Raw genomic sequence first — 18,133 nt, forward strand, 5'->3', positions numbered from 1 at the left:
TACTGAAATCTTTTATTAGGGAGCAAGGTAAAACCTAAGAGCTATTTCTATCTTTTCTAAAATAAAATTTTTACAGCATAGATACATCACTTCATTCACAATCTTAAGTTTCAAGGTTGTTCCATCTGAATACAATATACAAAGTGCTAACGACTATTAAAATAGTGTGTTAACAAATCGATAGGCTTGAGTACATTAGGCTTTTTAAATTACCTATTATTCTTTCTGGCAATTCTTTTTTTATTCACCTATTCCCAAAATTATTCCCAAATATTCCTGGAGTAATTCCTGGAATTGTAAAAGTCAAAATAGATATTTGTCTGCAGCTGAAAATATAACCACTTGCAAGCAAAACAAAATCGAGATACTCTAATAGAGCAGTCACAACTAAACTTGTCAGACTGTTCTATTAGGGTAAGTGACTGCTCTATTAGAGTACCTCGATTTTTTGCCCGATTTTGCGCTAGCAATGATTGTGGATGTTCCTTTACTAATTTTCCTTCAATACTAAACGAAAAATGTGTGAATTCTAATTAATTATTCTGGAAGATCATCCTATTATTCCAGAATTATTCCTGATTCTTTTTACCACCGATTATTCCAAAAATTATTCCGGCATAATGTACGCATGTTGAATAGTGTCATACCGACCAAATAGTCAAGTAACCAAATAATTGTTTCAGCACTAGTACAATACAATAGATGCTCTGGAAGGCAAGAAATTGGTGTAAAACAAGTGAAAACTTGGTACATACATGTAGCTTCAATCATCGGTGACCTACAACACACTGAACACTTAAAACCAGCATTTCTCAATACTTTTAAATTGGCAATAAGACCAGTTTATCTGGACTGGGTGTAGAGCTATGAAACTGGACAGAAGATCATAACCAGTTACTGGGAAAATCATAACTGCTGGTTATCTGGTTAAACGAACTTAATGTAATTTTCTATAATTTTTATGCAGGACTTAGTTTTTAAGCTACGTGCACCTTAAAATTTATAGTTGATTTTACTGTAGTGACCAAAGTAATAGGCAACAAGTCATTATAATATGTAAGCTGAATCCTACAACAAATGTGATATCAATGTTGAAAATACCCAAACAATACATTTTTGAGTGAAAATATTAGGGATTGGTAATCCAGTTATGAGAAAAAATGACTGATAACTGAATTTATAAAAATAACTGGTCAGTTAAACGGTTAAGTGTCACAGCTCTAACTGGGTCACATTTGCTTTACTAACAACTGGTCACCATGTCTGCCACTTAGCTCAGTAGATACCTGTATTTTGCAAATTGATTATGCAAATTGTATTGTATAAAAGACAATCAATGATGAAGAAAAATTACTGTAAGTGCAGAAAATGATGGAGACATAGTATAATGGCATTAAGACATAGTATATTAAGACATAGTATAATGGCATTAAGACATAGTATATTAAGGCATAGTATAATGGCATTAAGACATAGTAAATTAAGATATAGTATAATGGCATTAAGACATAGTATAATGGCATTAAAATTAATATTATTGTCACAAAAGCATTATTTCCACAGACATAGCCATGCTGTTCCCTTATTGTTTATGGATAGATTCTTTTCTGCATGCTTTTAATAAACTGTCAGTATTTATGTATATACCTTTGAAAGACTCAATTTCACTTTTCATTTCAGACACCACTTGAATACTGGCAGCATTACCATGATTTTCTATTGTTGTGAGGAAACTATAAAAGCTTTGAGTCTGACCAACTTGTAAAGATGATGAAATCTTCCTCAGAACATAAACAGCCTGTTTAACACTTGCAGAAATAGCATAGAGCTCTTGTATTTCAGTTGTGTTTAGTAAATTTTTACTAACAAGATGAGAAGATAAGGTAGCAACTGGCAACACTGATGCAAGTTTTCCATAGAATTTAATGAACACTTCGTATTCTTTAATGGCATCTGTAAGTTAGAGAAAAAAACATAGTACACTGATTAAGGTGGACACTGAATTAATTTTTGTGCATATAGTACGTACAGTGTATACAACCTAATTATGCAACCTCATTTCAATTTGCACACCAGACAAAAACAAGTTGATCATACCATTGGGTAACTATACTATGACTGCTGATTTTAACCCTTAAACTACACAGGCTGGTTCGGAGTTAACTATGTGACAGAAATCAGTGACACAAGGAATAGGATGTTTAGTATGGTCTAGCTCTTGTACAGGTTGTGCACTTCAACAAGTATGACTGTGTGATCATCATAACTGCTAATAACTGAGACTACAAAACTTTTCTCATACTACGTTTATTGTTTAGACAATGGCATGCAGCATTTCCTTTGATGTGTGGAGGTGTCTTATTTACAAAAAACCTGGTATCATGTGTCTCACTGGTAGGACACCTGACAAGAGATCCACCGATTATGCTGGCATAATAATGAGCATAATAGGTGCCTGAAAGTATTGAGCATAATGCTAGCATAATAGGCAGAATACTTGTGCATTACCATGAATTCTTGCTTTTGCTATAGAAAAAGATTGATATACTCTAATAGAACAGTCAGAGAATAACAAGCAAGGATTTAGAGTCTGTGCTTCAGCAACTTACTGTTTTCCCATAAAGTGCAAATTTACTAAAAAAATACATGGAACTGAGGTATAAATATTTAGCATATTGAGCACTAATTTAAGTATAATAGGCAAAATTTTGGGCAGTGCGGCATAGCATAATAGGTAAAATATTGAGCAAAATCAGCGGGTTCCCTACACCTGACTCAGTTAGGACAACCACAAAGTGACCCACAGTAATGCAATTAGCCTCTCTTGTGTATTTAGCACATCAGCAAATACTTAGGGAAATTATACGATTGCAAGTGGATTGTAAGAAAGAAATTACACTGAGGTATGCTGTTATCTGTGGCTAGCTCAGTGGGAATTAGACCATTGTGGTAGCTGATTAATAAAAAGCTAGTACCGTAATTTGTTTTGTTTTTTTCATTGTAAGATAATTTCTGTATGCAAAATTTGTATGAAAATTTCTTACACCTAAATTTTTATTGAAGATCGAACTACTCTAATAGAGCCATCATTCAACCAAATCATATGAAAATACTTTTACACAGAAACTAGCTTTTCATTCATCAGAGCTTCCATCATTTAATTCAAATGATCAGGCATGATGGACAAAATATTATGCTGATGCTAAGTTACATATCTAGGTTGACTGTTTCATCAGGCCTTTGTACTAATTGGCACATGACTGCCCGTGTGAAGCTTTAAAATTTAAACCCACTGTGGACAGTATTCATTCTGTAGAGTGTTAGATTGGCCCTAAATTGCAGTGATGCCTCACCATCCAAAATTGGTCAGCGTCCTTGACTTTTGTAGCAGAAATTGGACTTGTTGTGGCAGAAATTTCCACACTTTATATATATATATCACTATCTTTCATGCTATAAAATTATGCTGGCATAATCCACAGAAACCTACCATTTGATACTCGCCTGCCACACTTCATCTATGCTATGTGGTACTAAGCATCTATCTAAATGCTGTATTTAGTGCAGGAACACCAGTGATGAAAAATTCAAATTGAGCCTGCCACCCTTGGCAATTAAAATCTATAATGCCATCTCCCGTAAACCTCTGATGTGCAATTTACAATAAATTTGTAATATACACCAATAATATACTGGCATACATTACCTGTAAGTGATATTATTCCACTTTTAATCTCAGATACCAATTGAATACTAGAAATATCACCATGGTTTTCTATTAAAGACAAAAGAGAATGAAAACTTTCTGTGAACCCTCCTTCAAGATGTGCTGCTATTTTTCTCAGCACAAAAGCAGCCTTATCAGTACTGTTATCAATAGCATCAAGTTGTTCCTCTTCATTTGTAGTAAGTATTCTTGCAGATACAAGGTGATGTGATAAAGAAGAAACTGATAGTACTGCAGCAAGTCTTGCATAGAAATGTGTAAAAAGTTTATATTCACCTGAAACAAAGAATATACAACACATATAGTACACATATAGTGGTTAGCAGTGACATTATACTTGACTAGTTGCAGATGAGAATAACACTACAATTAATGGTGTTGAATTGGGAGACTGATAATTATTACCCTTGGTAACTGAATCAGTTTAACCTGCAAGGTGTATAGTTACTGTATATAACCAATTGTATAAAATTTGACTTTCACATGTTTGAATAGTATACCTCTTCCAATGGTATGGGATGCCACTTAAAACACATAGAAGCTTAAAAACCTGTAGTGTATGTTTTTGTCAGTGTGTCATTAATGCTCGAAAACTGCATGTTTGACATGTTTAATATCAATGTAATGTCTTTTACAACTAAGAAGGTACCATTGTTTCTTTGTTTAGAACAGAAAGTATTCATGTATAAATTAGAGAACAATCACAGGCAATCAAATGCTAAATGCGACACAATGATCGAGAGCTGAGCATCAATTCAGGTTAGTGCTATAGCCCATAACATACTAGCTTTGGTCAAGCGCAATATCTCAGGTGGCTGTAGTACTGTAGAGCGTCACCGAAATGTTCTGCTTGGTCACCCATAATCAATGTTAGAAACCCGGCCTTTATAAGAGGTGCAGCTGTCCTGTGAGACTATCCCTACCTATTGTACATAACAGTTATACAATATGTGCTCATGCTCTGTCTGTATAAATGTACTCACCTTCAGGTCTGACGACCCTCATAGGCTCATGCATTTATATCAGGCAGAGCACTCGTGCCTTTGTATAACTATGCCCATGACTATGTAGTGTAGCTTGATCGTGATGCTTGATTGTATGATTCCTAAAACTTATACTTCATCAAATATTTAGCTAAATGACACAAGTATTAAGTATTTCCTGACTGTTGTATTAGAGTAAAATGGTCCCTGATGGATATATTGATCTTACATATTTCTGAAAAGTGTAAATAAAACTAACAGTTAAAATGTTTGTATTAATTGCAGTGGCATCACACAAGAGGGTGAACTCTGATATGTATTTGTCAAAATTAATTTTCTCTGCTTTTGTGTTATACGGTACACTTTAATGAAACAGTAAACATTCAAATAATTTTGATAGTGCGTATGATTTTAAGTTCATTTCTAAGTACTGCTCAAAACTTGGCCTGAGACATATATGCTCAAAATGTTGCCTAAAATGCTTTCAAAATTTTCACCTATTATGCTCTTCAGTGTTCCCAATATGCTTACATTATGCTCCTAAGTTAGCAACATTTCTTAAAAATTATCATGGAACATTTTAATTAGTAAATGCTTGTATTTCACTACAAAGAGATTGTTCTATTAGAGAGTATCAGTCTAAGGAGTTGTGTACAATACATTTAAGTGCTCTATTACAGTTTCCAATTAGGAAGTATAAAACTATTTTCATGGAATTAATTGCTCCATAGTTTACCTAATACACTAACATTATGATGGCATAACATTTCAGCCTATTATGCTGGAATATTTGATGCAGGCCAATTCAAAACCATAATAGGCTGATTTGAATGCCTAATAGGCTCTAGCCTACAGCATGTACAGTCATATATACATACACTTACTTTCTGTAGTTTCCATGTGACTGGATTCATCCACATCTGCAGCAGATGTTCCTATAAAGTGTGAAATTTTCATCACAATGGTTACTACAGTATTAGTTGTATTTATTATGTTACATATATGTGCTGAGGATAAAATTAATGTGGCCAAATTTGCAAGAATCCCACTAGTGTTGTTTTAGTAAGGACGTTTAGTTTTAGTTGTAGTCATAGCTTCGTCAATAATGATAGTAATAGTTAATTCCTATCAGCTATAGATTGAGCTATGGTTATATTCTCTGTGTTATTTTAGTTTCAATTATAGTTTCAGTTTAAAATGTGAAAATCTTTTAGCTATACTTATAGTTCTACTAAAATCTATAAAAAACCTTTTAGTTACAGTTTCAGTTGTACATAAGAAAATCTTTTTAGTTTTAGATTTAGTTTTGGTTAATTATTCTGCTGTTTTATAGTTATAGATTTAGTTTTAGTCATAAAATGGATTTGCTTTCAGTTATAGTTTTAGTTAACTAATACATATTTGCCTTACTAAAAGTACTTGTAGTTATAGTTACCTAAAACAACACTAAATCCCACATGTTAGCACAAGTATAATTTTACAGTAGAATGTATAAAATGCAACAGGTAAAATATTGAAAACATAAAAATTCAATAATTATTATTTTTGTAAAGCTCTTGTTTCAGCATGAAGGAAGGTGTTTAACAACAGCAAAAGCCTTGATAGCATCATGTTCCCCAAAGCAACAAGAGTTTGAAAATCTTTGTTTTATGTCATGCAGTGCTCCCAAGATGAAAGATATGAGCACTAGTTAATTTCACATTGGACAAGTAGTTTACTGACATTTTCCCTCACTTTTCACCTTCACCCTGGTGACAGGAATGACCTGAAAGAATAAAGTTACCCAGCAATGGATTCACCTTTTCATGGAGTTCCTGGTGGTGTAAATCTGCAGATAACTACATTTATAAGTTATGACTGGTTAATCAAGCGCCTGTAGTTTATTTTCTATATTGTCACAAATCTGTTGTTACCACTTTGTAGTACTCTAACTTTGAAAGTTCTCAGCTTCTAGGGCTGAAACTTTGGCAGACTATCCCTTTGGCTATCTAGATATGTATTAAAAATGGAATTTGAAAAATCTGCTAACATGCAGGGTCCTTGCAGATCCAGTCACTAATATTGATATTCTGTGTCAGTATATGGTGTGGCTTAGCGAATATAATTATAACTGAATCTGCATGTAAGCATTAATACGAGCAGAGATTACAGTACTTATCCCTGGGTAATGTTGACTAAGTATCATACATTATTTTTCATCTTGTGTGCAAGTGACCATACACATTATACAGACAAGTGTCTAGTAAATAGCAAACTTACTAATTCCTTCCTTTTCTAAACAGTTTTTAATTTCTGCTGTAAAGCCAGCAATGTCAGGAGTCTGACTAAACACTTCCAATAATTTGTTGTAGGTCTTAGGACCTACTCCCCTACTAGAAGTAATCCAATCTTCAAACAGAGCAGTACAACACTGTTGGGGATCACCCTTGTGTTTCTTCTCCAATTCCTTCTTAAAAGCAACATCATATTCTAAGTAAACCAGTACCACATGCCAATACGCTGACACCTTTGGTACAATTTTATCATTGATCAGTTTCATATCAGAAATAGACAACTCTTCAACTAAATAAAATGTCACATATGCACAGCTATACATTCAGAAGTTTCAAAAACTTACAATTTGAACTTGCATGTTGCTCAGTAGCATTGGTGGTAATAAATGGATAGGGTAAACCTGTATGTAGCAATATACCATTTAATTAAAAGGAAATACAGTACAACAACTATGTCAAACACAATTACTTGTTAACAACACAGAACACCATATACTACAACGATAACCTAACAAGCAGTATTGTCCACCAACCTCTACTAGCAGCAAGGTTGTATGGTAGTTGTAGATCATTGAGGTAATGATGTAGACAATCAGCTGCCAGTAATGCAGCAGTTGGCTGGCACATCATATCATACTTACTATCTTCTAAACTACCTACAGCCTTAACTGTCATAAAATGGATATTGTTTCTCCTGCAATAATCTGATAAACTTGTAGTTCTGTCCATTTCAATGCCAATAATATCATCTGAGAACAAACTTAACAACTTTAATTTGGAATTATCATCATTTAAGCCATTACAACTAAGAATGCTACCTTGTCTCACATAAGGAATAGCTAGGCTGTTATCTTTTAAACGTGATACAATTTTGTTACCTTTGAGTGGCCATAGTTGTGATTGATTGAAATGCTCACAAAGGAATTGAGATGTAAAATGCTGGACACTGTTTCTTACTAATTCACTATCTGTTTCTAGCACACATTCAGCATTAAAAATGTATAACTTTGAGGACACTAAGACATCCCACATCTTGACATGTCTGATTATGCCATAAAGAACACCAACAGCAAACACAGCACAAAGGTTAGGGAAACAGTCCAAAGCAATGGATGATGGAAATTGCTTATCATTGTGGTCTACCTTCATGATGGCTGTAGCACATGAACCATATTTTCCAATGGTACAACAAGTGTCTTTGTTAAGGGTATCCTTAGAGGCACCAATGGGAATATAATCATAAAGTTTATTGCCTTTTAGTGGCTTAAGATAAGCCAAAGTAGCTTGTCTATCATTTTCAGAGGTAGTCAAAAGCAAAACTTGAATTTGCTGTAATAATATGTTGCTATCATTTAATTGCTCAGTGTCATGGTTTGTGGTCATTTTATTTAAGTCTTCACTGGATAAAAGGTTTGCTAAAAGTAGAAAACACATAATATTATTAAGAATATTCCTGTATAGCAACACAAATGTACACATACATTTTTTACTAACCATTGATAGCATAAAGGTTCATTTGACATGGAATATATCTAGCTTTAGGTATCTCCAGAACAACAGGTCCTTTGCAACAAGACAAATGCATTCCCTCTTGCATGTACTCAATATGTGGAGGATCATCACTTGAGCAATTGGGGCAAGAAACATGTACAACTGGTTTGGAAGATGAAGGAAGATATGACTCCGTTAAATTGTGAAGAGTTTGCTCCAAGTTAAGTAGGCACTCCTTAAAACTAGTCCAAACTGAAAAGTAGAGTTCTTTACTTTCCCAACAGGAGTCTTTTTGAGACACTATCAGCTTTATCTGATATGCTTTAGAATCATAGACAAGGCGGCAAACTTGAAAGTCATTTAATGAAAACTGCACATATCCATATTGAATGCTGGATACATGTAAAAAGTTATTTAATTAATATACAAACAGACCTACTTATATATACTTACTTGTGAATCATAAAGCCTCTTTCCACTGACCACAAAATAAACCTCACTAGTAGTTGGTTAACAATACTCTCTGGGAGGTACTGATCAGGGAAGTAATACAAGAGAACTTGATCCTTCTCATTTGGTTCATACAACAGTGAAGCAGGATTATAAACGAGTAGTGAAGGAACAATGAATGTTCTGATATTTGTTGCAAGCGCTGGCTGAGTTTCACCTACAAAGTAGGTGCTACTAGGAACTTCAGCTAATAGGTCAAACTTTTTCATTATAGCAATCACAGCATTTTTGTGATCAAGGTAACCGCCCTTAACCAAAATGTAGTCAAAGAAATTTTCCTCAAGTATAGCATGAGTGCTGTACCGCTTCCAGGCACGTTGAAGTGCAACCTTTTTTGGTCGTGAGTCATGGATGTTCACTACTGTTGAGAATAGGTCTGATAGCCACTGTGGACATATGAAAACTATATTGGAGAGATCAGGCACATTGGGGAAGTGCAAAAGGACGCCACGTTGAGAGCAGTATTCTAGTGCTGATTTTATACCATCACTGTCCTTATCACCACCAATTCCTGCTTCATTGGCTAAATTTGTAAACACTGTGGTGTCTATTAAATTGGCTCCTTCTTCTACTTTGTCCCCAATTGATTCTTCTAGTTTCAAATAGCTAATGGGACGTTTCTCTTCAAGAGCTGGTGTAGCTGCTTTTAGAACTATCAGCTGAAACCTTGCAATAGCAGATCTGAACTTTTTACGGTGTTTGTTACTGATTAGATGAAATGCTTCTTCATCGTTTTCAGGTAAATGTTCAGCATATGGTTTGTTAAACAGTGACTCACGAATAATAACCACTACACCTCTCTGTTGGAGGATCGATAGTTTCTCAGCATGAGTACAGCAAATAATAACAGTGGGAGAACGTTGAGACATACACCCAATGGGAATAACAGACGTTGCAAAACGTGCACTAATTGACTGCAGCCAAAAGTGGATAGCTTCGAGTGTTGTCATCATCCCTGCTGCTTTTTTTCTGTCTCTAGTATATTGTAGTTCTTCACGAGGTACTATAGGATCATCCAACTTCACTGAAGCATTAATAGTCAGGACTATTACATCATGTTTCTTTAGAAACAAAAGCTGAAAACAGAAAAACCTTAGCTGACCAGCAAAGTCTGAGATGGAAGCCTTAGCTAACAACTGTTCAGATTTTTTACCAAATGCTACTTTAGCAGCTCCTCTGATGCTTTTTTCCTCATTTTGAAAACTTAAGTCTACTTCTGAAGTATTGCATGAGTTTTTACTATCGAGATCAGCAGGTAATACATGTGAATGCTGAGTGTGATCATCACTATTAGATGATGTGTGTGATATAGCATGTGAAATTTCTGGTATATTTGATATAGGATCAGAACATAAACCGTCTTGTAAATCCTCTTCTTCCTCCACAAAATGTTCAGTAATTGCTGGTTTGATGAGCTTTTCCAGCTTTTCGTACAGTTCTCTAGTGTATTCCTCATCCAACAAGGTTTTAAGCTCTGCTGCTGTTGTTTCTTTCCAATCAACAACTACAGATTTATCCAACTTCAATAGTTCTTGTGATGCACTTTCATTGGGTTGCTCTAACCAACTGAGAAAATAATTTACCAAGGCACGGAATGTTAATGATGTTCCTATTGTAGATTTTTCATTTGGATTAAAAGGTTTTCCTAACATGGTACGTACGGTGCTGGTTTTTCCAGCACCTTCTGGACCGACTAACGTAACTTTGTAAAAACGAGAAGCTGCTTTCCCTGCAGCACACTGTTTATCATATTCAGTTACTAAAGTCTTGTTAAAGTCCATTGGAATAATCTTATCAGCAGCAACAAAAAGTCCAGCTTTATGTGAACAAGAGAACAACCTTTGGCGTTTATAAGTACCGTCACTATTACCACAATTCCTTTCCTCCTAATGAAATGATCATGACATTTATATTATATACAATTCAGACAAAAATGCTAAGAGCTGTTACATAACTACACAAGTACTATAGTAAACCATGGTTACTAGACATGCATAAGCCCATTATTTTTGCACATTAAAATTTGTTTTTGCACATGTTACACATATCACTACAGTAACTTACTAGTAATTCAACCCCAAAGTATTTTCCTTTCAAGGCAGGTAAAGATCCCTTGTATCTGATTACAGCTTTTGGTATGATATTGTAATGATCCAATTTAATAAGTACTTCATCACCAACTTGTAATGCTATAATTTGATGCAAACTGTTGACAAACAGTTCAATTCTGGCAGGTGGACTGAGTGGTAGTAACAATTGAGACATAGCTGATGTGAGTTTAGTAGTATGATCAGATGTGCAAAATACTTTGACACTAGACTTATCCATAAGGAACCATCCATGCTGTCCTTTATGTATGACAATGCTGCCCTTTGGAACAGTTTCTGTTGCCAGTAATGTGTTTCGATGACTGTCTTTAATAAGTAAATGACCCTGTACAATCAAATGATAATCAATGCTGAAACTGTATCATTTTACACCATGAGAGTATGAAACTGAATGTACATGTACAATGTAATTATTTAATCTATACTTCCTTATAGTATTACAGTATTATTGTAAGGAGGATACTGTGCTGCAAATGATGAGAACACAATAATTCTTTATCAAAAAATAATAATTCAATAATATGCTACTACCAAGAAGTAAGTTTGCACAGTAATATAACAAAACATGCACTAGTACTGGAAGGATTGAGTTATCTCATATTTTGGTATTCTGAGAACACAGCTATTAATCTTAAGCACTGGTGCATCTTAAAGTAAAACACCCATGCAACAAAGCAATTTTTCTCTGTATCATATGATACAGCATATATAAGACTTCAACAACATAGAGACCACGCTCTGGGGCACCAATAAACATGGCAATTATGATTGGCTGGCAACACATGTACATGGGAATTTATTGTAACATCTGTACTGAATTAGAAGGATGTCTAATGGGCCTATTTCTACTAATTTACAGTTCTTATTTACATGCAACTGTCTAGCAAGCTGTAGTAAAAATTAAACTTCAAAACACAGCGTTACATATATGAGAAACCTCAATCCTGTAGTGGTGCGCTCAATTGCTTTAAATCCACATATGAGGTTGCTAAATTCCATAGTACCCTGTGCTTCAAAGTCTATTATAAAGGTCATAGCACATAACAGCAAAACTATTTTGGTGGTTTGCTATAAAATTGCAGTTGGCATTTATTTAATTTGGCGAAATGCTCTCACTCAAAAAATTGGTGGTGTACTGTTGTGTGTAAGATTGTACATAGTGTAAGCTGACAGAAGTGGTGGGCCATGCACACTTATCAGGATCATGTGTTTCTGTCTGTAACCATACATAGAGCCTCAATTATTTATATCAATCCTGGTGCATGAATCCTTGTCCATTACTTATGTGGAGCTACACCCACTAAAGGCACTAATCAAGAATGAGTTCAAGATAGCAGGTATAGCTTCTATCATGCCCATTTACATGTGGAATCATGCTAATTTACTAGTAAGATGTGTCAAAGTAGTATCCACAAAGTCACACTTGTTTGTCAAAACCTATAGCTACCTCAAACACTGCTATAAAAACAAGGTATAAAAATAATATTGACAAATTTTAAATTTGGCAGTTTGGTGATGCATCGCCAATTCACCAAAGTTAGTTTATCGCTATTGCCAAATCACAAAATTAACTCAGTTATCATGTCTTCAGAGTGACCCAAAATGTTTTGGACAAGACGCTACCTCCACAATGCATACATATGTATAGTACACATGTCTGCAATATAAAACCATGTCATCTCCTAGCAAAGTACTTATGTACAACTGACAATTATAAAAGTGATAGTCTAGATGTGCCCATTCTAATAATATCTGAAAAAAATTATAGTATGTGAGTACACCTGTAATTTAGTAGTAGGAATTAATGCTGTAGAACAAGAGAAGTGCTGTCACTATAATTTGTTTAGTACTAAAGAGCAGGGAGTCTTTAACATGTAGTAATTGTGTCATCATAACCAATGTGGTGATAGTCTTCAACACAGGAACTCGTTACCTTTTTGTGAACAATTTCAGTACTACAAGATCATATCCTCTATCTATTCAGCCTGTTGCTTCTTCTATTAATTCTTTCTGTTATTCTTTCTTTGTCAACAGTCCATTGTTTTGGAACATTATACCTCATGCCATTTTGCAGATCAAAAAGTCATCTCTATTCCGTTCAGCCATCTATCGTTTTCTTTTCTGATTTTTTTATTGTGCATTCATATTAAGGTTTTCTGTTGTTTTGTCCTTATGGTCCTAGTAGTTTCATTGTTATTGTAATTTTTATTATTTTTATTTATTAAGGTTTTACAGCACAAGTGCTGAAGGTCTGTAGGACACCTGGTCCTACAGCCTCTTGAAAGTTGTTACAGAAAGTGTGTTTGAAAAGGTGGTAATGTCTTGTGTTACTGTATGTATGTGTTTGTGGGGAATACATTTATAGGCTTGTCTTTTGTACAACCCAGTCTTTTGACAAAATTGATAATAAACAACCAATAAATAGATAAATAAATAAATAGTTCTCCACAGTGGATCCCTTATTCATTATACATGTAACTGATAATGTAAGAGTATAAACTTACAATGCTTGTAATAAGCTCTGCTATCCTGTGATTATTCCTCTGTACAGCTAGATCCAATACAGTGTTGCCATCCTTTTTCAAACAATGAAGATAATACACATATACACATCTGCTTAAAGATATAGAGTATGTATGTATGTACATGTACAGCAAATTTTAAACAACTTATTAGTATAATATAAAAGTGTTGAAAATAGGCAACAGCCTATTATATTCTCATAATTTTATGCTGCAAAGCTAAAAAGGCAACATTTTATGCTTCTACTCTTACCATTCTTGCCTTGATATCCATACTTGACTACTGTGCTGGCATTTTCTAATTAGACTAGTGTACCATAATTAGAGGAACATTTTGGTGGGAGAAAATTTCAGTGAGTAAGCACGAAATCGCCAAAATTTTACTTGTCATTTTTACATAATGAAACAAATGCTGATGGTTATAAAAGGTGAACTACTATTGTTACAGTAATCATTCAGCCTTCCAAAAGTATTTCTATTGAATAATCCCTGTGTTGATATGTATTATGTAGTTGTAGGATAATATAGGTATGTGGACAGCAATGGCGGATCCAGGATGAGGCATTTGGGGCAAATGTCCCCCCCCCCCCCACCTTGTGGAGGAGCCATACTTCTGATTAAAATACTAAACTTTGTCAGACCAAGATCAGCTTATATAACCCACAAAAATATGCACATTTTATTACAAATTCACCTGAAACCAAAGCGAATCAAAGTCAAACTAGCTATGAAATTGTCACCATGCACCTTCATGAGTACTAAGCACTTCTAAAATAATTATCGTATTGCTTTTCTTTAAGATATTCGGTGATTCAGAGACTTTTAAACAGCTTTTAAGACTTCACAACCATCTGCAAAGGCCAAAATGGTAATAATCAACAGTGAGATACTACTAAGAGGTGCATTATTTGTTGCTTAAAAAATGCAGCAACTAACTAATAAGTAGGCTTGAGCCAATTATGCTTTGAAAATTGCCTATTATGCTTTTGAGCAGTGCTCAAAAACCCAGCCTATTATGCTCAAAATTATACTCTCAAAATCAAGATTATGCTTGAAAGCTGACTGCTTTATTAGAGTATAATTTGCATTTCCTGAAAAGTAAGTGACTGCTCTATCAAGACACACGGTAGTGTGTTGTGCGGCCCAAGAAGCCGGCGTGCCACCCGTGAGTATATTAACAGGAAGAAAGAAAACGCAATTTTCACACCTATGTAGCTCTGTGATCCCTTATCCGATTGGAACCAAATTTGCTAGAGAGGTGCCGGCCAGCAAGAAGAATCTACACACCAAATTTGAAGAAAATCGCTCGAGCCATTTCCGAGATACGAGCGAACAAAATTTCGTTTTAATTTCTTGGTTTTTTTCTTCTTCTACTTCTTCATTTCGCACACTTCGCAAAATCCGCCATAAAACACGAATGCGTGCTCGGATCAGGCTGAAATTTAGCACACTTAAAGGGCTCATTAAGGCGGATCTCTGTACCAACATTGACAGGAATCCGATGAACATTCACGGAGTTATGACCGATTATTCGCGTAAAATAAGGTCGAAGGTCTGTCACGCCTACAGGGTAAACCCCTTTGAGGAATCAGCTGAAAATTGCTATGTAGATGGAGCAACCATCGTAGGAGTGCCTTTTTGTGGTTTGAAAGGAATCGGGACAAAGACCACGGAGATATGACACAAAATCCAACCTGTGTCAAAATTACGCGATCGATTTTTATGAATACAAATACTATTAGTTTTCGTGTCTATCAGGCAAACCGCTTAGAGCAATGAGCTGAAAATCAGTATGTAGCTGGAATAATCATCATAGAAAGTCCTTGCAGTAGTACAGAACAATCGGATTACAAACCACTGAGTTATGATTCGAAAGGCAACTACGTGTTGCAAATGCGAGATCGAGATACTCTAATAGAACAGTCACCCTAATAAAGCATTCATCTGCATTTATAATTTACTCAATTATATTACATTGCAAGTTATCCTATAGGGAATTCAACTACAAACAAGTCAGGCTGTAGTCAGATCAGCCAGAAGAAGGTACCTAATAGAGAGTTCAGCTACAAAGAAACCATCATGTAGAGAGTTCAGCTACAAAGAAACCATCATGTAGAGAGTTCAGCTCAAGCAAATTGCCCTGTAGAGAGATCAGCTAGAAGAAGTTACCTTGTAGAGAGTTCAGTTACAAAGAAACAATCATGCAAAGAGTTCAGCTGCAAACAAATCACCCAGTACAAAGTTCCGCTATGAACAGACCAAACTGTAGAGAGTTCAGTTAGAAACAAGTCATCTGTTAGGGAGATCATGACCAGCTAGAAGAAGTCACCTTGTAGAGAGTTCAGCTACAAAGAAACCACCATGTAAGAGAGTTCAGCTGCAAACAAATCACCTGTAGAGAGTTCAGCTAGGAACAAGTCACCCTGTACAGAGATCAGCTAGAAACAAGTCACCCTGTAGAGAATTCAGCTACAAACAAATCACCCTGTAGAAAGATCAGCTAGAAGAAGTTACCTTGTAGAGAGTTCAGCTACAAACAAATCACCCTGTAGAGAGTTCAGCTAGAAACAAGTCACCCTGTAGAGAGATCAGCTAGAAACAAGTCACCCTGTAGAGAGTTCAGCTAGAAGAAGTTACATTGTAGATAGTTCAGCTACAAAGAAACTACCATGTAGAGAGTTCAGCTGCAAACAAATCGCCCTGTAGAAAATTCAGCTACAAACAAGCCATCCTGTAGAGAGTTCAGCTACAAACAAGTCATCCGGTAGAGAGATCAGCTAGAAGGATAACCTTGTAGAGAGGTCAGCTACAAAGAAATCACCCTGCTTCATCTTTTCTTCTTCCTGTGGTAAAGAAAATATGATAGGTTAAAAAAAGCCTGGGGGTATACAAATACAAAAAGAAGTGAAATCTATACAAAACAGCCAAGCTGTAAAAAAAGTGCGGCCCTCAGACAGGCTATGGTGAAAAAAGATGTGAAATCCAAGGTGGCGGCCAAGAAATGGCTGTGATGGTAGGTTAATGGTAAAAATTTTAATAATGACAATTCAGGTGAATTTTGTGCCAAGACCAAGCGGCACCAAATTCACCTGAATTGTCGTTATTAAAATATTTACATAAAACACGAATGCGTACTCGGATAGGGCTGAAATTTGGCACACTTGAAGGGCTCATTAAGGCGGATCTCAGTACCAACTTTGGTAGGAATCCGATGAACATACACGGAGTTATTACCGATTATGTGCGTAAAATAAGGTCGAAGGTCTGTCACGCCTACAGGGTAAACCCCTGGGAGGAATGAGTTGAAAATTTATATGTAGATGGACTAACCATCGTACGAGTGCCTTTTTGTGGTTTGAAAGGAATTGAGATAAAGACCATGGAGATATGACACAAAACTCAACCTGTGTCAAAATTACGCGATCGATTTTTACGAATAAAAAATCTATTAGTTTTCACATCTACCAGGCAAACCGCTTAGAGCAATGAGCTGAAAATCAGTGTGTTGCTGGAATAATCATCATAGAAAGTCCTTGCAGTAGTACAGAGGAATCGGATTACAAACCACTGAGTTATGATTCGAAAGGCAACTACGTGTTGCAAATGCGAGATCGAGATACTCTAAAAGAACAGTCACCCTAATAGAGCATTCAGCTACGTTTATAACTTACTCCATTACAGAATTATATTACATTGCAGGATATTCTGTACGGAATTCAGCTACAAACAGTTAATCTGATAGACAATTCAGCTACATGCAAGTCACCCTGTAGAGAGTTCATCTAGAAACAAGTCACCCTGTATCAGCTAGAAGAAGTCACCTTGTAGAGAGCTCAGCTACAAAGAAACCATCATGCAGAGAGTTCAGCTGCAAACAAATCACCCTGTAGAGAACTCAGCTACAAACAAACATGCCCTGTAAAAAGATCAGCTAGAAGAAGTTACCTTGTAGAGAGTTCAGCTACAAAGAAACCACCATGTAGAGAGTTAAGCTGCATACAAATTACCCAGTAGAAAGTTCAGCTATGAACAGATCACCCTGTTGAGAGTTCAGTTAGAAACAAGTCATCCTGTAGAGAGATCACCTAGAAGTGTCACCTTGTAGAGAGTTCAGCTACAAACAAATCACCTGTAGAGAGTTCAGCTACAAACTAATCACCCTGTAGAGAGAACAGCCAGAAGAAGTCACCTTATAGAGAGTTAGGCTATAAAGAAACCACCATGTAGAGAGCTCAGCTGCAAACAAATCCCCTGTAGAGAGTTCAGCTAGAAATAAGTCACCCTGTAGAGAGATCAGCTAGAAACAAGTCACCCTGTAGAGAGTTCAGCTAGAAGAAGTCACATTGTAGAGAGTTCAGCTACAAAGAAACTACCATGTAGAGAGTTCAGCTGCAAACAAATCACCCTGTAGAGAACTCAGCTACAAACAAATCGCCCTGTAGAAAGATCAGCTAGAAGAAGTTACTTTGTAGGGAGTTCAACTACGAACAGATCACCCTGTAGAGAGTTCAGCTACAAA

General features: G+C 35.7%; 1 protein-coding gene across 1 annotated transcript in view; it reads right to left on the bottom strand.

Moving 5' to 3' along the window:
• LOC136256185 (uncharacterized) overlaps nucleotides 1-18,133 on the bottom strand; it is a 163,240-nt gene that overhangs the window by 2,521 nt on the left and 142,586 nt on the right. The window contains exons 7-16 of the mRNA XM_066049136.1: nucleotides 13,597-13,668; nucleotides 11,049-11,417; nucleotides 8,928-10,870; nucleotides 8,478-8,866; nucleotides 7,517-8,398; nucleotides 7,328-7,384; nucleotides 6,970-7,272; nucleotides 5,595-5,645; nucleotides 3,707-4,003; nucleotides 1,648-1,953 (exon numbers count right to left, since the gene is read on the bottom strand). Of these exons, the coding sequence (XP_065905208.1) occupies nucleotides 1,648-1,953; nucleotides 3,707-4,003; nucleotides 5,595-5,645; nucleotides 6,970-7,272; nucleotides 7,328-7,384; nucleotides 7,517-8,398; nucleotides 8,478-8,866; nucleotides 8,928-10,870; nucleotides 11,049-11,417; nucleotides 13,597-13,668 (4,669 nt within the window). The remainder of the gene's footprint in view (nucleotides 1-1,647; nucleotides 1,954-3,706; nucleotides 4,004-5,594; nucleotides 5,646-6,969; nucleotides 7,273-7,327; nucleotides 7,385-7,516; nucleotides 8,399-8,477; nucleotides 8,867-8,927; nucleotides 10,871-11,048; nucleotides 11,418-13,596; nucleotides 13,669-18,133) is intronic.

This window comes from Dysidea avara, chromosome 1, assembly GCF_963678975.1.
Source record: "Dysidea avara chromosome 1, odDysAvar1.4, whole genome shotgun sequence".
NCBI classification, from domain to species: Eukaryota; Metazoa; Porifera; class Demospongiae; order Dictyoceratida; family Dysideidae; genus Dysidea; species Dysidea avara.